This window comes from Apodemus sylvaticus, chromosome 14, assembly GCF_947179515.1.
Source record: "Apodemus sylvaticus chromosome 14, mApoSyl1.1, whole genome shotgun sequence".
Taxonomy (NCBI): domain Eukaryota; kingdom Metazoa; phylum Chordata; class Mammalia; order Rodentia; family Muridae; genus Apodemus; species Apodemus sylvaticus.
Genome location: NC_067485.1, coordinates 90,946,028 through 90,967,719, shown reverse-complemented (window position 1 = coordinate 90,967,719; position 21,692 = coordinate 90,946,028). Strand labels below are relative to the sequence as shown.

Genomic DNA, 21,692 nt, shown 5'->3' with positions numbered 1-21,692 from the left:
TACAGAGTTTCTAAAATAACAAGTCAAATTTAAACCAACAAAACTATATTGTTCATCTTTGTCACTTGTTCTTTGATCTGTTAACTAATGAAAATAACTTCTACCAACTGGTTAAAAAATTCTTCAAGCCGGGCGTGGTGGCACACACCTGTAATCCCAGCACTTGGGAGGCAGAGGCAGGTGGATTTCTGAGTTCGAGGCCAGCCTGGTCTACAGAGTGAATTCCAGGACAGCCAGGACTACACAGAGAAACCCTGTCTCAAAAAAAAAACAGAAAAAAAAATTCTTCAAAGCAAAGTAAAATTAGTAAGAGGGTGAGAAAGGAGAGAGCAGTGTGTGAGTCAAGAGACTGTACTCACTAACTTCAAAACTATTCATGACAACCTTCTCTCTCACTCTGAAAGTACCTAAGAACTAGTATATGGCTCTATATTCATCAGACATCATGAGGGAGAAAAGGGCTGAAGGGACAGCATTGCACAGGGGTTATAGCATGACCACAGTCTAGGCTTGGAGCTTCAAGTATTGCCTATACCACTTCTATGTAGCACAACTCTGGGCAAGTTTCCTTATCCCACTCTAGGTCTCAGTTGAGCCATGTAAATTAGTCAATAACACACCTACTTCATAGAGTACTAAGAGGGATAAAATGAGGTACAGTACAAAAACGTAATACAATGACAGGCAGTTGTTACTAGCTTAAGAAAGTAGGAGACTGTTCAAGACAAACGGGGCCCATGTCCAGCTCTAATAGTTCTAACCCAGTGTCCTGAAAACAAACCTATATTTGGTATAGCTGCCATTCAGGCTTAGTCAGGTATGAATACAGTTTTGAAGATAGATTTTCTTCAATAAAACAAAACTAAACTTGAGTTTAACTTCCTATAGCAGACATCATAGACAATCGCAAAGCCATTTTTCTTTCTCTCCCTCAGTGATTGAAAGTTGATGGTTGAAAGTAACCAGTGCTTGCAGCCTCCTACAGCAGTGCCATGTCTAACACACAGTAATTCCCTGATAAATACTTGATAAAAGTCACTTAATTTGTGTTAAGAATACATATACCTATGCTGTGCTGCGATACCTGTAAGCAGGTAGTCCTGTGCTGTATAAGACATAGGTTCGTATGGGAGTGAACGGCATTCCTGTGTTCTCTGCTTCATTCCGGCCTCCAGGATTCTGCCTTTCATTCCTGCCTGGCTCTCCTAAACGATGGACTTTAACCCATAAACCAAGTAAACCCTTTCCTCCCTGAGCTGGTTTGGTTAATGCTTTATCAGAGTTACAGAAAGCAAACTAGGGCACAGCTCATTCAGGGTTAGCGCTTTCATTAGGATAGTCTACAAACGTTTATTAACTTGGCCTTGAAGTCTATGTGGTAAAAGTCATACAGCATACTACCTCAATCTGTCATTCTGTAGTTCTAAGACCCAATCTAAATCTATTACCAGATATAAATGCTTTATATACCGGGCAGTGGTGGCTCACGCCTTTAATCCCAGCACTTGGGAGGCAGAGGCAGGCGGATTTCTGAGTTCGAGGCCAGCCTGGTCTACAAAGTGAGTTCCAGGACAGTCAGGACTACACAGAGAAACCCTGTCTTGAAAAACAAACAAACAAACAAAAATGCTTTATATTCTCTAGTCATTTAATTTCTATCACAACTTAATTTAGGTATTAGCCTTCTTATTCAATTAAATTAAAGAACTCCTAGTGGATTCATTCTTGAAATATATGGGTTTGAGGGACAATATTACAGCTCCAATAATTACTTACCTAGTATATATTGTTCATAAATAGATAATGCACAGGTTTTTAGTTTGCTCCTCATACCTAAACATAGTCTAGTATTCACTGGAGGCTAGATGCAGGCATCCCATGGATACTAAAAGCTAAGAATATTCAAATCCCTTCTAGAAAATGCCATGTTTACTTATAACTTACACATAGCCTCTTATATAACTTAAAGTATCTTTAAGTTACCTTGTAATATATAAAGTAAATTCCTTATAAATAGTTGTTATGCTCTACTGTTTAGAGAATAATTAGAAGGCAAAGCTATAAATATTCATCATAGATGCAATTCTCAAATATTTTCAGTTTGATGTTGGCTGAATTCTCTAGAGCAGAATTCATGGACAATTTTCAAAAGTCACATCTATGGAAGACTTACTCTGTACTGAAGTGATAAACAGGGAAAAAATCCAGTTTTGATATAAATTTCTATTAATACATATTATATTTTTACCTAGTTTGCATTGTTTCAGGAATGAAGACTAAATCTAAAGTTGTAACTGCGAATACTCCTTACCTCTGCCCGGACACCCATATGGAGATTTCCCCACAGACATTCTTTTTCCCTTGAGGATGCTGGATATAGGTAAGTACTAAGTGTTGCCATGTGCTTGGAAAGAAAATGTTCTCCTGTGATTCTGCCTGTGCTAGTGACACAGCTTTCGTGTCATCATTCGAGTCCACGCACACACTGCAGGAAAAAGTCACAGATCAAAAACATGACAATTATGACCTTAATAGCTAACACATACACTGCAACTGTCATGCTCAATATGTGAGATTAAAAGTAACTTCTATTTTAAAACAAACCAATTGAGAAATTCAGTAATACTTTTACATTACATCTGCTTCCTCAATTTATAAACTAAAATTGGAATAGATTCATTTAATGTTAATAACTTGAGCAATAATTTGCAAAGACAGTTTCTACTTACACACTCAATGTCTATTTTAGAAATTATAATGTAATATTTGGTTCACCAAGAAACTAATACAAACTGTAATAAATGTTTAAATGCCAGAATGTATTGAATGTTAACTTTCCTTACAAGATTATTAAAAATATAAGAAGAAAATGAATGTAGAAAATACCTAGTAACATTTACAATATCTACAAAACATAAAATCTAAACATACTTAATTTTGACTTTCAGAAAGATAATATGTAATATAGATTAAACCAGTAAATTGCTGTGTCCTGTTTGAGTTCACTGAGAAGCTGGCTCTGGAGGCAGGATAGACACCACACCTGTATTTCAAACCAATCATGTTTGTCTCAAAAGTGTTTTCTAAGGTTCTTGTCCAGGGACAGGCTGGCCCCTTAGCCCTATGATAGGGAAAAAGGAGAACAAGAAAACACCACAAATATAAAAATACTGTGCCCTTAAGGACACAAAGAGAGAGTGCTATCTGAATAAAAACAGTACACCTTTGAGAACAACTGAACACAGAAACGCTGTCCAACAGACGTTACTATCCTTATTGCATGGCATAAAAATGGTTGCATTGTAGAGAAAACTAGAAGCTCATCCATGGAGAGAATCCTCTCTCTGCCTACAAGCCACGAAACCAAGAACGCCAGTATGCCTGTTTTCAGCAAGACTTCCCCAGTGATGTCTGCTGGATATCTAGGCACCTGATTTAGCAGGTTTTGCTATCTGCCATCTGTATACTGAAGATAGAATCCATGTGCTATCTGATAATTGTTCTTTTAATTATTGCTTTGTAATGATCTTCAATAACAGATTGTTCTTATAAATATTATTTGATAATTTCGTTAAAAAATTATTTAAAATCATGATATATTTGCTAAAAGTTGAGAATAATCAATACCGAAAGATAAAAGTGCCACTGTGGGGACTGGCCCACACTTGGATCATCAATGCTTTGGATCCCAATGACAGCAAATGAATACAGCCGTCTTCTATGAGTCTGTCACCAGGATTGATGAATTCTGTAACTTCTGGTCTATCACATTCTGTGAGAAAAATGTTAGAGTCATCAATAAAATAGTTCATAAAAACTGCATGAAAATGTAAATTTTCAAGAATACAATGTATGTTGGTTTATTTGTAACAGATCATTTACCCCAAATGATTAAACCTGTTTCAAGCAACTGTATTTGCAAAGATTAAATGTTAACCTCAAAAGAACAAAGGGGGTTAAAAAAAACAAAAAACAAAAAAAACTTCAGTGTTTTAAGTTATAAAATGCTTTAAAACACAATAACTGCGGGCAGCTGTAAATAGGGCTGCTAAAGAACTGTCATCAGGACACTATATACCAAGGTTCTGCTTTTGTTGGACTGGGTCACTATAACACAACTGACCATGGCCCAGGGAGCACATGCCATCAACAAATTCCTTGTACTAACAAAATTGTTAGAAAGGCATGATCTATATAATATTATTAAAACTCTTCTTAGAAAAGCTGCAATGCTTGAATGGTCATTATTTAGGGTGATGAACAACCCTAAAATAAAGTGTTAAGTAATGCCAAAACCCTGAATCATAGTTTGTCTCCCACTGAGAGAAATGTTTATAGACTTTGGGCTAGCTGGTTATCCCCCAATGCCATCTTACTGCTTACATTTTGAGTTGCCCCTAGCAATGGTAGGTGGACTATATATGATGAGCTTTTTGTTACTATGAGACATTATGTTAAACTAAGCTAAGATGTACTATTACAATACACAGTGCATGTCCAAAGGCTCAGACTTTTAAAAAAGAGAAACATTATCAGTTATTAGGTCATATAAATATTAGCCATTTCAACAGGTTAAAAAAAATACACAACCAGTTTTTAAGACTATTTCCTCTAGCAGCTGTACAGCCTAAGAATGCTTTAAAAAAAGAAGAAAACAAAAACAAGATGCAATTTCAATACAGCCTAACAGCAGTTCTTCAGTTATGAATGAACTCTGTTCTAACTTTGGACTGTTACATATAAACAATCAGGGGCAATAACTAGAAGGGTCCATTGGTATAAGACACAGAAGGAGAACTTGAAATAAAATGGCTATACGGTTTTATTTACTCTTTTCTAGTATCATAGGCCACACTAACACAATAATGAGACTGCTAACTTCAGAAGCTATTGCAGAAATAAAGTATTCCCACTGTCCTATCTAAAGTTTAGAGACAATGAAGATTGCAAGGCTGTCTGAAAACTCAGGCTTTGGTAATTCAGTAGTGAAGTAGGACCTTTAAGGCGAAGGATATTTAAAGAATACATTAGAATATTGCCACATTATGCTTAGACCTCAGGCAAACAGCTATTTGAATAATCTTAGCGTACAGATCAGACCCTGCCATCATACCTGCTCCTTCAAAACTGCCATCTTCTTGAACTGATGGTTTGTTTCTTTTCTTTGTTTTCTTTCCTCTTTCTGCAGCACTCTCGGATTCATGGATATATTCCACATTAAACCACAGAGAAACACTAAATCCTTCTGACAGGTGTGGCCAGCAGTTTTGCCCCAGCAGTGGCAGGTGGATTGGGGCTATATGCCAAGAGGAAAGCAGCCTACAGGGAACACTCTCTCTGTCAGCCTCTTTCTTGCCTCGGGAAATCCGTGCTCTTCTCAATAAGCCTAAGGCTTTACTGTTAAGAATCCCAGGAGGCTTTTGTGATAAGACTCCATTGCTTAAACATGGGGTATGCAGCAAAGGGAAGGTCAGATACTGTGAAGGGCTCATACTAAAATCACTTTCAACAATTTTCCGAATACCAAGGAGAAGAATTTCCTAGAGAAAAAAAAAAAGTAGAAGTTTACAGTCTTATAACCCAGATACATAACAATCTAAAATTTCAGGTTATAAGAAAAAATACAAACATCTATGTATAAGATTTAATCTTATGCAATCTCTTGATAAATTTGGTTTAAATTGTGGTATTTGTTACGAATCTATGATTTATGAGTAACTTTTAAGTAGTATAAATGAAATACATTAATTATATGAGGAATTATTTCTATAAATCAAGGCTATCGCTTCCTGTGTTATTTCTCTCAAAACTATTTTTAATATTTATTTTTATTTTTAAAGTGTGTACATATGAGTGTATGCCTGCCTGCCCGCCCACGCACCCGCCTGCCCGTCTGCCTGCCTGCCTGCCTGCCCACCCACCCGCCTGCCCGTCTGCCTGCCCGTCTGCCTGCCTGCCTGCCTGCCTGCCCACCCACCCGCCCGCCCGTCTGCCTGCCTGCCTGCCTGCACAGGTGCCTGAAAACGGAGCTGATCCTTTGGCGCTGCAGGGACAGGTATCTGTAAGCTGCCCTGCATAGGTACTGGGATCTGAACTCTGGTCTGTAGGACTGAGCAGCAAGTACTCTAACCACTGAGACATTTTTCCAGTCCCATAACTCAAATATTTTTAAATGACAAATACAACCCTACAAATTCTCCAGATTTTTAAATATTATACAAATGATCAACTACAAAAATTTTAATGCTCATATTCAATTAACAATAATAATTTTATAAGTTAATAATAACTATTATTATTTCCATGATTTTTCCCTGGCCAAGAAAAAATTCTCTCATTTGGTTTTGGTGAACTAAAATTTTAAGGTTTTACTCATCATAATTATAAGTTTTTTGTTTAAAAGGAATACAAAACAGGCAAAAGATGTAATGTTAAAATTTCCACTTAATCTAAAAAAGAAATAATCTATCAATATACAGCCAATCTCTCAAATGACCAGTGGTGTTTCACATGCTTCCATGGGGCCTGGAGACTGAAGTGGACAATGAGGCTTATCCTGCTTCACATAGCCTCTGTGTTTTGTGATTAATTTGTGGATTCTTCCAGTCAAGACTACATTACAAAGATGGGTTCCCTACTAAGAGCCATTAACAGCCAAGGGAAAGAGAATACTCAACTTAAGAACAGATACTGATTCTTTAATATACCACATTTTCTGTATCCATTACTCCTTTGAAGGGCATCTGGGTTCTTTCCAGCTTCTGGCTATGATAAATAAGGCTGCTATGAACATAATGGAGCATGTGTCTTTATTGCATGCCGGGGAATCCTTTGGGTATATGCCCAGGAGAGGTATAGCAGGGTCCTCTGGAAGTCTCATGTCCAGTTTTCTGAGGAACCTCCAGACTGATTTCCACAGTGGTTGTACCATCTTACAGCCCCACCAGCAGTGGAGGAGTGTTCCTCTTTCTCCACATCCTCGCCAACACCTGCTGTCTCCTGAGTTTTTGACCTTAGCCATTCTGACTGGTGTAAGGTGAAATCTCAGGGTTGTTTTGATCTGCATTTCCCTAATGACTAATGATGTTGAGCACTTCTTAAGGTGCCTCTCAGCCATCCGAATTTCTTCAGGTGAAAATTCTTTGTTAAGATCTGTACCCCATTTTTAATAGGGTTATTTAGTTCCCTGGGGTCTAACTTCTTGAGTTCTTTGTATATATTGGATATTAGCCCTCTATCAGATGTGGGGTTGGTGAATATCCTTTCCCAATTTGATGGTTGCCGTTTTGTCCTTTTAACAGTATCCTTTGCCTTACAGAAACTTTGTAATTTTATGAGGTCCCATTTGTCAATTCTTGATCTTAAACCATAAGCTATTGGTGATCTGTTCAGGAACTTTTCCCCTGTGCCCATGTCCTCAAGAGTCTTCCCCAGTTTCTTTTCTATCAGATGCCCCTCAAAGGAGGAATGGATACAGAAAATGTGGTATATTTACACAATGGAATACTACTCAGCAATTAGAAACAATGAATTCACAAAATTTTTAGGCAAATGGTTTGATCTGGAAAATATCATCCTAAGTGAGGTAACCCAATCACAAAAGAATACACATGGAATGCAATCTCTGATAAGTGGATATTAATTAGCCCAGAAGCTCTGAATACCCAAGGCACAAATTGCATAACAAATGACTCCCATGAAGAAGTATGGAGAGGGTCCTGATCCTGGAAAGGATTGATCTAGCATGGGAAAGGAATATAAAGACAGAGAAAAAGGAGGGAGGTGATTGGAGAAGGGATGGAGAGAAGAAGGTTTATGGGACATATGGGGAGGGGGGATCCGGGAAAGGGGAAATCATTTGGAATGTAAACAAAAAATATAGAAAATAAAAATATTAAAAAAAAAAAGAAAAAAGAAAAAGAAAAAGGAAAAATCTGGGGTGGTTGTTGTGATTCATACTTAAATTTTCTTTAGTAATTAAAATCACAGCAGCATTTGCATCAGAGAGCTGGGGCCACTGCCTTCTATGCATAGTCCTCCAGGAGAGAGTGATCTTCCAGCAGCAGTTTCACTTCTGAGCACAGAGGTAAGATCTCTACCTTCTCTCTGGAAGGGACCAGCTAGGAATATACGAATATACAGAGCATAAGATCAATAGAGCAGCTGGGACAAAAGTAGGTCACAATTTGCTCCAGGGAGCCAAGAAGTTCCACAGCCTTCTTGACCGCCAGGAGAGAGAGAGAGAGAGAGAGAGAGAGAGAGAGAGAGAGAGAGAGAGAGAGAGAGAGAGAGAGATCTCCCAACAGTGCGTTCACTTTTAATCTCAGAGGAGTAAAGAAATAGGCTTATAGGGCCACAGGAGGAATAAACTCCAGCCAGAGATAACAATACTAACTAGCACCAGATGGTGAAAGGCAAGCACAAGAACCCTACCAACAGAAACCAAGGTCACATGGCAACATCAGAACCCAGTTCTCCCACCACAGCAAGTCCCAGATACCCCAAAACACCAGAAAAACAAGAGTTGGATTTAAAATCGTATCTCATGATGCTGATAGAGGGCTTCAAGAAATACTTAAATAACTCCCTTAAAGAAATACAGGAGAGCATGGGTCAACAGGTAAAAGCCTTAAAGAAGAAACACAAAAATCCCTTAAAGAAACACAGGAGATCATGGGGCAACAGGCAGAAGCCATTAAAGAAGAAAATCCCTTAAAGAATTACAGGAAAACACAAACAAACAAGTGAAGGAACTGAACAAAACCATCCAGGATCTAAAAGTGGAAGTAGAAACAATAAAAAAAAAAAAATCACAAAGAGAGACATCTCTGGAGATAGAAAGCCTTGGAAAGAATTCAGGAGTCAGAGATGCAAGCATCAACAACAGAATACAAGAGATAGAAGAAAGAAACTCAGGTGCTGAAGATACCATAGAAAACATTGACTCAACAGTCAAAGAAAATGCAAAATGCATAAAGCTGGAAACTCAAAACATCCAGGAACTCCAGGAAACAATGAGAAGATGAAACCTGAGGATTATAGATATAGATGAGAGCTAGGATTTACATCTTCAAGGCCCAGGAAATATCTTCAACAAAATTGTAGAAGAAAACTTCCCTAACCTAGAGAAAGAGATGCCCATAAACATACAAGAAGCCTTCAGAACTCCAAACAGACTGGACCAAAACAGAAAGTCCTCCCGACACATAATAATCAAAACACAAAATGCACTAAATAAAGAAAGAATATTAAAAGCAGTAAGGGGGAAAGGGCAAGTAACTTATAAAGGAAGACCTATCAGAATCACAGCAGACTTCTCAACAGAGACGATGAAAGCTAGAAGATCCTGGGCAGATCTCATACAGACCCTAAGAGAACACAAATGCCAGCCCAGGCTACTATACCCAGCAAAACTCTCAATCACCATAGATGGAGAAAGCAAGATATTCCATGACAAAACCAAATTTACACAATATCTGTCCACAAATCCAGCCCTACAAAGAATAATTAATGGAAAAATGCCAATATAAGGAGGGAAACTACACCCTAGAAAAAGCAAGAAAGTAATCTTTTCCCAACAAAACCAAAAGAAGATATCCACACAAACATAAAAATAACATAAAAAATAACAGGAAACAACAAACACCATTCCTTAATATCTCCTAACAACAATGGATTCAACTCCCCAATAAAAAGACATAGACTTAACAAAATATTTCTCATGTAAATCTTCAATTTTATCAGAAAATGTTTGTAAGTCCCATTTTAATTTGAAAAATTTTTATGTCTACCATTTTATCTGCATTATTTTTCATGATAATCTTCAATTTTAATGTCTTTCTATATATTTCCTCTATTTTATCAGAAATGTTTCCAATGTAAATCTTTGACTTTATCACAAATGTTTCTAATTCCACCTTCAATTAATTTAGAAAGTGTTTTTATACCTACCATTTTATATGTAAATTTTTCCATGAAATAGTCAATTTTAACGTGTTTGTCTATATATTTCTTGAATTTTACCAGAAATATTTTCCATGTAAGTCTTCAATGTTATCAGAAAATGTTTATAATTCCACTTTCAATCAACTTAGGGATACTTTTATGCCTACCATTATTATATCTATATAAAATTTTCCATGATAAACTTCAATTCTAACATGTTTTTCTACATGTTTCTACAATTTTATCAGATATATTTTCCACGTAAATCTTCAATTCTATCACAAAATGTTTCTATCCTATATTTCAATTATTTAGCAATGTTTTTATGTGTACCACTTTACTCTTTAATTTTCCATGAAAATTGTCAATTTTAACATGTTTATCTGAAATATTTTCCACGTAAAACTCTAATTTTATCATAAAGCGTTTTTACTTCCCTTTTCAATAAATAAAAGGAAAAAAGAAAACAATCACAGGCTATCTCAAGCACAAAGGATGGAGCTGACACAGGAGTGAAGGCGTCTGGTTAGTCCACATCAAAGTAAAATAGTTAAGGTGTATACAGACACTATAACTGAATATGTCAAACATGAAACAAGGTATTGACTAAATAGTAATTACAATAGCAAGAGCTGATGGTTTACAAATTAGTGAAAATGCATTATATTGAGAATTAGTGAAAATATAAAATTTTTAGCATATTTACTGTACAAGGAGATTTCTCCAGAAATATTCTCAAAAGATGGGTTAAGTCTTCTGAACACATTCTTGAACTCATCAAAGATACCAAGAGATCCACCAATACTCTCTGGCATGCTAAATTTTAAAAAGAAGAAAAAAATTAAAGGAAGATAATAATCCAGTTTCATTGAAAGAAGTACAAAACTATAATCATATACTGAATGATTATAAACAACTGAGTTAGTAATCACAAAAATTGGTGAAGAAATAGCAAGATAACTAAATTCAAATGAACTAACAGTAATAAAACAACAATTGTTTAGATTATAACTACTGCATCTTATATGGAAATTAAGTGACAGATGTAAAATAGCAAAGATTATATAAATATCACAAGCTGTTTTGTATGATCATTTTCTTATATCTACTAAAGAGTTGAGCATAAAACATAAGCAAAGGTATACTAATTCATAGAATTCTATAAAGTAATTATTATTCATAGATCATTTTAGAATGTTTCAAGTATATTTGTACATGTATGTTTCAGCTGCTCCTCACTCCAAAACAGAAAACAAATTATTCTCTCCAGTTCAGACATGACAAAAACAATACTGCTGTAAACACTGAGATGTATCTAAAAAGATTGGAGGTTTAAGACTAGAAACCCCTTCTAAGTAACCTGTCTCATAAAGGCAATGAGCAGACAGGATAGCGTAAGAGAAAGCTTTTCTGCAAGACAACTTTCAAGGAGACCATAAGCTGGCATGGATTTCACCCTGCAGGTAATTAATGTAAGTCCCTTAAAGGCTTTTGAATAAAAAAGTAGCACAACCAAAATGTGCTTAGACTTTTAAAACTTCAAAATTGATAGGTTTCCGTGTGAATGTGAAAATGGAAACACACAAATAATCATTTTTAAAAACAGAAAATAATCAAGCAAAAGGACCTATAGCTATAAAATAGGTATGGTGGATTCACTGAGAATGGCCCTGGCAGGGTCATATGTTAGGTGGAACTGTTTGAGAAGGATTAGGAGGTGTGTCCTTGTTGGAAGAGACATATCACTGGGAGTGGGTTTTGAGCTTTCAATATCCCATAATGTTCCCAGTTCTCATTCTCCTTTTCTTTCTCTCTCTCCCTCTCCTTCTCTCTCTCCCTCCCCCTCCTCCTCCTCCTCCCCTTCCTCCTTCCCCTTGCCCTCTCCCTCCTTCCTTCCCCCTTGCCTCTTGCTTATGGATGACATGAAAGCTCTTGGCTACTGCTCCAGGGCCATGCCTGCCTGCCTGCTTACTGCCATCCTCACTGTCATAATAGCCATGGTTTCACCCTTAGAAACTGTAAGCCCCTATTAAATGCTTTCTACTATAAATTGCCTTGATCATGGTGTTTCATCACAACAACAGAAAAGAAACTAAGACATTGGGCAGCTGCCATAATTTTTTTTAAAAAATTAATAAAATGTTGGGATATAACTGCTTTTAAAATTTTTTGACAAGCATATTTCTTTCTTCCTTTATTTTATGTATAGGGGTATTTTGTATGCATGTACATCTACATACTAGAAGAGGAAGGTTGTGAGCTGCCATATGGTTGCTGGGAATTGAACTCAAGTCCTTCAGAAAAGAAGTAAGTGAGTGCTCTTAACCACTGAGCTCTCTATCCAGCTCCAATGGAATAGAACTTTTAAAGTCTCCTTGAATGTTGTACAAACAAAGAGAAGTATACGAGGTAAGAGACACCTAGCAGGATCAACCTTCACAGCCCAACATTACAGTCCATATGTAAGAAAACAAAGAGCAAAAAATGGAGAGAAGAAAATAATTTCTAGAAATAATTTTTGTGATCATTGATCAGTCTTCCCTAGGTTTGACATAAAAGGCATAACAACAAAAGCAAGGAAATATGACAATTAATTGTAATGTATCCGGGAAGGGAAGGGCTCTCTAGGAACAAGAAAAGAAAATTAGGTAATGTCTTAGAAAAAATGAATATGTTATGAGTGTTAGATAGAAATAATGTGCTAACAGAGGTTATAAACTTTAACATGTCATACCAGTGTTAAATGTTTATAATGAAAACACTGGTATGAAAGAGTGTAACATAGGTATAATATATTCATGCATTAAGTAAGTGAATGAATGGAAAAAAACTTTCCTCATAGCATAATCCCAATTCATAAATGAACAAAGAATGTCAGAAGTACAAAATCACTATTTGGCAAATATTACAATACTACCCTTTTCATGCATGACTGCCAATAGATGCTAAAAACTGGACTAAAATATGAGAAAAGTGATATTTACATACTTTCAAGTTGCTACCCATAAAATACTTGCAAATTACAATAGAGAAAAACCTATAGACTATCTTTACCTGAAATGATTAAAATTAACATCCCTAATAACAAGACACAGCTATCACAAAGCCTTTGATATATTGTCCTCTAGAGGACTTAACACTAACATTAGGTATTCCTGATAAAAACATGTAACTTGTAATTAACTTGAGGAAGCATCACACAAACCCAAATTAATACTTCACATATATTAGTCTTAACCTTCAACTATAATTTAGATCTACTGTGGGCAGAAATCACATTAATGTTCATCACAAACTTCTCAAATGCCCGGGAAAGAACTAAGAAGAGCAGACAGCAGATAAAGCAGCAGTGTAGTGTTTATAGCAGGCTATTGTCCTCACAAAGCTACTGAACAACTTACTGCAGGTCTTGGAATCAACATTCTGTCCCTCTACTCAATACATTTTACTGAATGAGCATGAGGAACGAATAGAACAATACACATAAAAACAATTTGGAAACCACGGAGCAGTGTGCAAGTGGGAGACACAATCTAATTCTTCACACAACAACATAATAATTACTAAGTTATTTCCTTAAACCAGGTTCAACTCACCTTGGAAATCAGAATTAGTTTGTGTTAAAATATTCAAGAACCCTCCTAGAAGAATTTTCACAATTCCCTGAAGATTAAAGAGTGAAGCATAGAAAATTAAAACATTTGACTTTATATAAGCATAATATAACTACAATGTCATAATAAATTATTTCATAAGAGCCTGCATGTGTACATGTGTACATGTGTGTGTGTGCAAGAGAGGGTGGGAGTGTTTAAAGGACTGGAAAAAATACTGTTATAGGATTAAATACAAGTTTAAAATCTGCTATCAGGATACACTACTGTTGAGCTAATGACAAAATTAATTTTATGCTACTTATTTGAGAAATACAGGATTAGATGGCTTTAGAAAATCACTGGAGAGTGAAAAGTGAAAACACACTGAAGGGATAGCAAAAGATAAGTTATCTCAAATAATTTTCATACAAAGTTGGGTTAAACATAAGAAGATGAATAATTGGAGCATGAAGGTGATAAGTACTGAATCAACTTAGTACATCTTTTACCTGTTGCATGAGCAGAGAAATGTTCTTTTCCTTCTGCCTGGCAATTTTCAGAAAGCTCTCAAACACATGAGCAAGCACATCAAGTTTAGCTTTGCTAGCAGAAAGCAAATTTAATCCCAGCATGCAAATCTCAGGGTATATTATTTCCCCATGAGTGAGGTTTTCAAGTAAGTTGTTTGGAACAATCAATCCACTGAAACCTTCTGCTTCAGGTTTTAATTCTACTCCTGACAAAGTAAAGAAAAAGAATGCTTTTATTCCCCAATATGAATATTTCAACCCTAACTCATCACTTAGAACATTCAATGAAAACAGCCCTGCTTATATGAAGATGCTCACAAAGCCTTTCCTTGCAACATTACCGGTGATTACAGGTTGAACAATGAAGTCTTACGGATAGTTTAATTTTGAAAGTAATTTTGCTCTTCAATGAAACCACAAATATAACCAACAGAAATTTTCATAAACATGTGATACAAATTTAACATTCTTTTGATACAACTAGAAAATCTTATCTCAAACTTTCTTATTCTAAAATATCTAATCAGAATGTTTATTTTATCTGCCCCAATTTCTCTGCTAACAGTAGGCTTGATTTGTTGAAGTCTAAACAGTATCTGCTTTATGACTGTCATACTGACTGACCTTAAAATTGTCTGCTGTACTATTTGAAAGACATTCATCCAAGGGACAGGAGGAAAGTGCTGCCTGCACAAGCATGAGAGCCCCGGTTCAGACTCATAGCATCCATACAACAAGCTGGGCTCTGTGCCAAGAATCAGTAATACAGGCCTAGGACAAAGGACTCCCTGAGGCTCACTGGCCAACCAGCCTACCAGAATCAGCAGAGACTCTGTCTCAAAGAATAAGCTCTATGAAACAGATGAGGTGACTACGTGGGTAAAGGCGCTCACCATGCAAACCTTAGCAACAACCTGAGTTTAGACCCTGGAACCCATATATAGGTGGAGGAGAGAACAGACTCCACAAAGTTGTCCTTTGTCCAAACATTCACCATGGCACAATGTGTTTGTCACCCATATCATGTATATTCACACAAAAAAAATAATAAACTAAAGCTTACGATGTAAGGCAAAAAGCCTGGCATAGTGGTACATGCCTCTAGTCCCAGCACTGGGGAGGCAGAATAGCTGAGTCTCTATGTGTTGGAGGCCAGCGTGGTCTACATAGTGAGTTCCAGAGTTACATGGTGAGACCTTGTCTCAAAAACAAAACAAAAGAACAATCAAAAACAAAGCACACAAGGAAATCCTCCTTTGTAGATTATACCTAGGTTATAATAAAACTACCATTAAGCCAATACTTTTTGTAAAAAAAGCATAGATACCTTTCAACTCTAAAATCAGTGATTATTCCCATTCCCTCCACATAAAAGGGAAAATCAAATTCTAGCAAGAATAAACTACTGTAAACCTAAATTAAAAGTGCTGTGAAAGTCCAAAAGTCTGAAAAGATAGAGCCTTCACAAAAATCTTGTGGCGCAAATAATCTGAGTTAGGGTTTCTTTCTATTACTGCAAAAATACCACTATAAAAAGCAACTTGGGAAGAAAAGGGTTTATTTCATCTTACAATTCTCAGATCATGCAGCATCACTGAGGAAGTCAAGGCCAGAACTCAAAGGCAGGAACCTGAAAGCAGGAACTGAAGCAGAAGCCATAGGAGTGCTGCTTACTGGCTTGCTCCCCATAATTTCTATAGCCTGTTTTCTTATCTATCCCAGGACTCCTGCCCAAGAAGGGCACCCACAGTGAGCTGACCCTCATATTCACATCACTAAATAAGAATGCACCAAAGGCTTGCTCACAGACCAATCTGATTGAGGCATTCCCCCAGTTGAGGTTCCCTCTTCCCAAATGGCAGCTTGTGTCGAGCTGACATAAACCAAGCAAGCAGACTATCATTTACATTCCATCCATCCTGCACAGCCAGCACAAAGGATCACAGGCAACACAGTTCCATCCTAAGAACTGGCTAGGCTACAGAAAATGACAAAGGAACCTGCTGTATCACTAATGGGATTTCACTGACAGTGAGATTCCAATGTATATATTACCTCTTCAGAAAGAGTTTCTCTGCTCAGCCAATGACTGGTAGGCACATCACCTGCTTTCCCTTGTAGTATCTACTTCTGGGTATCTCCTTTCTTGCTTACATATAAAAGAAAAAGTTTCTCCCTCATCCTTATTCTTGGGCATCTACTTGTTTTAGGGTAGACAAAAACAAGGGGTTTTGTCTTGTTTTGTTTTCTCCTAACAGTGCAGGGCATCAATCATACCTGGGGCTTTACACTATCTCCCTAGTCTTGCTCTCACTGTTGACATTATATATTCAATTGACAGATTTGTTGTGATGACAAAACAAAATGATAACACAATGCCTTTTTGAAACCATAAGGCTACAATGTAGAGACAGAATGAACCTTTTCTTAACTGACAGTTTAACGGGCAATATAATCACAAACATCAGAGACATCTCACCATCGTCTTGGGTGTCACCATCCTCAGGATTGCTTTCACTATCTGCCTCATAACCTTCTTCCTCGTCCAGAAGTTTCAAACTACAACATTGAGAATCCTCAGTTTCTTCTGAAAAATCTCCAGGCTGGGACAACAACTCTTCCTCAAAGGGATGACACTATAAGGCCAGTGTAATTCAAAGTCAACATTGCAGCACTGACTCTTTTTCTCAGTTAAGAGAATATCTATCACTCAAAAATAACTTTAAGAACAGTCTCAATATTTTATTCAAAAGAAAAAAACTTAGTAATCAGGATTCAGTTAAAAAAAAAAATGTAAACATGACTAAGCAAAATTTCCCAAACTCTTTCAGAAAGGCTACAGCAGAAAAAAACAATGGTCCTTTTTGTTTCTCTGAAAAATAAATCTACTCAGGAACTTGCATTCTAGGTACACAACAAAGAATGACTGAAAATCATAACCAGGCAGTATTATCTTATACAGAAATTAATCCTAGTAAAATATATTATCTTCATACATTGTTGATAGGAACATTTTCCCAAAAGCATTTTTAATTAAATGCTTTACAAACTAGATCATTGAAAAAGCTATAACAATTTTCTAAACGAAATAAAAATTTCAAAATATAATTGTCTACATATAAGTATATCAGAAATCAGAGCTGCAGCATCAACTTCCTGTCTAATTTCTATAGCAAGACTTTTTTTTTCCTTATAAAACTGTTAATGACACATTTGCCTTAGGACATAATTGAGTTTTTAAAAGCTCAGAGTACTTTATCACTGCAATAGCAATAAAAGGTAACATTAAGTAGATCAATTTGTGATAACCTGTCATTTGATTTGTTAACACATAGAAAAACATTTCAGTAAGATTTAAAGTTATGGGAACCAATAACAGCCTATTATGGCAAAATACAATCAAATACCAAATATATTACTAAACTAAAGGGTTAAAAAAGAAGTTATGTAAAGAAGAAAATTAACAATAGTTAACACAAAGTAAAAGAAGCATATCAGGAAAGTTTTTAGAAACCTTTTAAGTTTCAGGAGAAAAAAGTTAAAAACAGTTACTTTAGGGAAAAAAATGTTAACAGCACTCAAAATTTCCTAATGCTGTCTTCTATATGAGTAATCATTTTTGTTGAGCAATTTAAAATTAAAGTCAGCAGAGAATTCTGGAAATATTAGATGTACCAATGCAGGACAGATAAGATATCTAAATACCACTATTCCTGAGTCATTATTTAATAGATTATCAGCTACTACAAACCAGGATTTCCTTTAAAAAATACTTCAGTAAAGAAAAACATGGAAAAGAGAAGAGGAAAGGAGACTGTTGATACTGAGGAGTCAACTATAGAAGTGGCTGGCATGGGCTGGGGGTGACATATTGTTTCTGTTCAAATTTGAAATTTTCTAAACTAAAATGTTTTAGGAAAAAAAAGATTATCAGTAAGATTATCAAACCTTAAGATATCTTGTCTTATTAGGAACAATTATCAAAATATTTCCAGGTTAGATTAACTGCTTTTCTTTGAAGCAGGACAATATTTACTATCCCTTCCAGATGGCAGAGAAATGATCAAAATTCATGTTCCTGTGAGTTAATCAATGCCCTGGTCCCACCCCACATACTCCAGTTTCTGCTAATCATACCTAAGAACACTGCACATGGATTCATACCTTCTCAGTCACAGCATCACCAGGATCCAAATCTGCTGAATGACTCCCCAAGGCTACTCGAAGCAGGGCATCAAATAAAGGCTTTGCTAACTCTGTTTCTGCCACCTTTGACTGGGAAAGGTGTTCCCTCAGTTCACACAATATATTTTCCACAGACAAGCTCTAAGGTAAAATGAAAGACTAAGAATATCAATAATACACTTTTATAAGGTGAAAGAAAGAATTACAACAAGCAGGAAAAAAATCATCCATGTATTTGTCATTGATATGAAGGTAAACTAACTACAAAAAATTTGAGTTCTTATCCAAATAATGTACTGTTAAAATGTTGCTTTTTACTTTTAAATATATTGGATTTTAATCATAAAAAAATCCACGCTTAGGCTTTTAATCCCAGCACATAGGAGGCGGAGGCAGATGGACCTCTGAGTTCAGGCCATCATGGTCTATAGAGTGAGTTCCAGAATAGCCAGCACTACACAGAGAAACCCTGTTTTGGAAAAAAATCCACTTTTTGGTGGCTGAGGACATGGTCCAGTGGTTAAGAGTCCTTACAAAGGACCCAAATTCCATTTCCAACACCTATATGGTAGCTCACAATTGTCTGTAACTCCAGTTCCAAGAAATCCAATGCCTTATCTTCTGACCTCCCCAGGTACTTTGCACACATATCCAAGCAAAATCTCATACACGTAAAATAAAAAATAAATCTTAAAATTTTTACAAGGTTATTCTTTGAAACTTCGGGATTTTAATTATCCCTAGAGATTACAAATTCCTTATTCTTAGAGATTCTCTAATATTCTAAGAACCAGTTCTAATTATTTTTTTCTTTTGCCTTCAGTTCTGCCCTTTGAATGAAGCTATTATGCTTGCCTAGCTCTCTATAACAGTGGATTAAAAACAAAAACAAACAAACAAACAAAAAAAAAAAAAAAAAAAAAAAAAACAGCCAGGCAGTGGTGGCACACGCCTTTAATCCCAGCCTGGTCTACAGAGTGAGTTACAAGACAACCAGGACTACACAGAGAAACCCTGTCTCAAAAAACAAAACAAAACAAAACAAAACAAAACAAAAACAAAAACCTTACTTTTCTTTTAAGGAATTCCAAGTCTAAAATGTAAAACAAACTGGTACAGAAAAGATGATTACCACAACAAAGCCATAAACAAAGATTAGAAAATAGGGGCAGAGTACCCAACAGTAACACCAATATTGTGAACTTCTAAAGTCTAAAACAAAATAACCTGAAATACACATTTAACACTAAATTCACAAACTATCCTGGGGGGGGGGGGGGGGCTTTTGTGTGTCCCTTTGTGTCCTCCATACTTGATATCCTGCTAAGCACAAAAGGGCTTTCTAAAAACAAAGTATGCAGCAAATGGAAGGGGGAGGGCCATGAGGCCCCTCCCCTGTGGATTTAATAGGCAGATAATGGAGCCCTAGCCCACACTGAATCTACAAGGAGCTAATGGTTACTGGGGAAGGGAAAGACATTTTCTCCTGTGATATTACCACTGGCAAGGAACTCTTGCTCTGGTAAATAATTCCTCATCCAGTATTTTACAAGAAACCCTAATAAAATGTAGTAGGTTTTTACACACACACACACACAGACACACAGACACACACACACCAAACAACAACAACAAATATGAAAATAGAAAAGAAACTAGCTGGAATGAGGAAGGGGACAAGTGTAGGGGGAAAGAAAGAGAAGGCCAAGAGGGCAAATTGATAGAAATACACTATATACAGAACACTGTCATTATGAGTTCCAGTTTTATATATAATTAATACTTGAAAATAAATTAAAATATGTGGCAAAATAAATTGACAATGTTAAGTCAGAACACATATATTATATATTATTATATGCATGCTGCATAAGAAGGACTAAGCACAAAGTATCACCTGAGACGGTAGCTCCAATTCCATCTTCTGTTGACTGGCTCTGGCGCTATGAAGACAAATGGCCAGGAGAGATTCCAAAAGTCGTATGCTCTGGAGAGAAGTCTCATTTTGTTGACTCAAAAAGGGCTTTGCTTCCCCAGGAACAGACTCAGTAGCCAACATCTGCTCTGCACTTGTGGGAAGCATATGCTGTGACTCTAACTCACTCATGCTACCAACACTCGTTTTCAGAAAGCCCAGTTCTGGTGCTGCTGGAGATGAGGCATCTCCCCTCAATGTCATCTCAGGATGAGATGTTCTGATTAACGCCTGGTTTTCATTTACACTCATTTCTCCCTGCCTTCCTTGATCATCTGTATGACTTCTGAATAGTTTTCGGATTATCATAAATATTAATTCATGGCATACTTGGAAACCACCAAGCCTGTGAAATTGTTTCTGGAAGACTGAGTTCAACATGAAGATCCAACGACACATGGACCAAATGTCTGCGGCGTGGTGCAAACATTCAGGGGAAGGTAAGACAACATTCTCAAGAGACAGACATGGCAGCATGTGACTTAATGGCTCACTGGCAGTACTGTCATAGCCAGAAGTGTCTTCTGACTCATTGGCAGACTCCCTATCAGAGTCTGCTTCTTTACTGACACATAGAAAAGCCTCACAGAGGAAGAGGTTTATGGTGTTTATGTGAACATCCTGGTGAACGGTCTTTCGCTTTTTTGGGTCAGCTTCTCTGAGGTTGGCATAAAACTTCCTGAGACTGCAAGGAGAATCTGAAGAAGCTTGCTGCTTATGGAGAGAAGGACCCACACTTAAGGACGGCAACTCCTGCTGGATGTCTAACCCATTGACACCTGGAACTGCAGCATCTTTCTCTTGTTCCCCTAGGCTGGCAATCAGAGTTTCAAATGCTTTCAGGGAATGACTTCGAATCCCATCTAAGTAATTTAATTCAATTATTTGGTTTACTCCATTACAACTTAAAAACAAATCTCTTATTACCCTGTGAAAGATAGGAAAAAAGATTTTTTACATGACATAGTGGAACATTTATAAATAGGTACATATGCTATGTAAACATGCCATTTCTATGTGTGGTATATACACTAAACACTGCCTATTCTGATTCATTATTTGAGTAGTTCTAAGATACTGATCAAGATCTCAAGTTACTTTCTAATAGCACTTGCATGCTCATATACAGCTCTGGAAGTATTTAACTAGAAATATTTCTATGTATCCCACATTAAAAGAAGCAACTCAAGAAGGAATTTTGTCTTCAAATAATAAATTCAATAGAAATTCTAAATATCATAATTATTACCGGGAGGACAGGCATATATTTCCTTTTCCTGCTGCCTTGGTTGTCTAACACTCTGCTCAGGACTTCCCAACTTAACAATCTTAACTGCCCCAAAATTAACAATCACAAAATTTGGAAAATTTATTGATAAAATACAATTTAAACTTTCTTTTTACTTACCTGTATTTTCTACTTTATCTAAGTAATAAATATAACTATAGCATTTAAGAAAT

General features: G+C 36.4%; 1 protein-coding gene across 3 annotated transcripts in view; it reads right to left on the bottom strand.

The window, feature by feature from the left end:
- The window catches only part of Lyst (lysosomal trafficking regulator), a 196,083-nt gene that overhangs the window by 125,852 nt on the left and 48,539 nt on the right, over positions 1–21,692 (bottom strand). For all 3 annotated transcript variants that reach the window (XM_052157710.1, XM_052157707.1, XM_052157708.1), the window contains exons 6-14: positions 20,154–21,159; positions 18,236–18,397; positions 16,551–16,707; positions 14,051–14,277; positions 13,542–13,608; positions 10,652–10,761; positions 5,114–5,540; positions 3,628–3,772; positions 2,312–2,485 (exon numbers count right to left, since the gene is read on the bottom strand). In XM_052157710.1, coding sequence (XP_052013670.1) covers positions 2,312–2,485; positions 3,628–3,772; positions 5,114–5,540; positions 10,652–10,761; positions 13,542–13,608; positions 14,051–14,277; positions 16,551–16,707; positions 18,236–18,397; positions 20,154–21,159 — 2,475 coding nt within the window. The remainder of the gene's footprint in view (positions 1–2,311; positions 2,486–3,627; positions 3,773–5,113; positions 5,541–10,651; positions 10,762–13,541; positions 13,609–14,050; positions 14,278–16,550; positions 16,708–18,235; positions 18,398–20,153; positions 21,160–21,692) is intronic.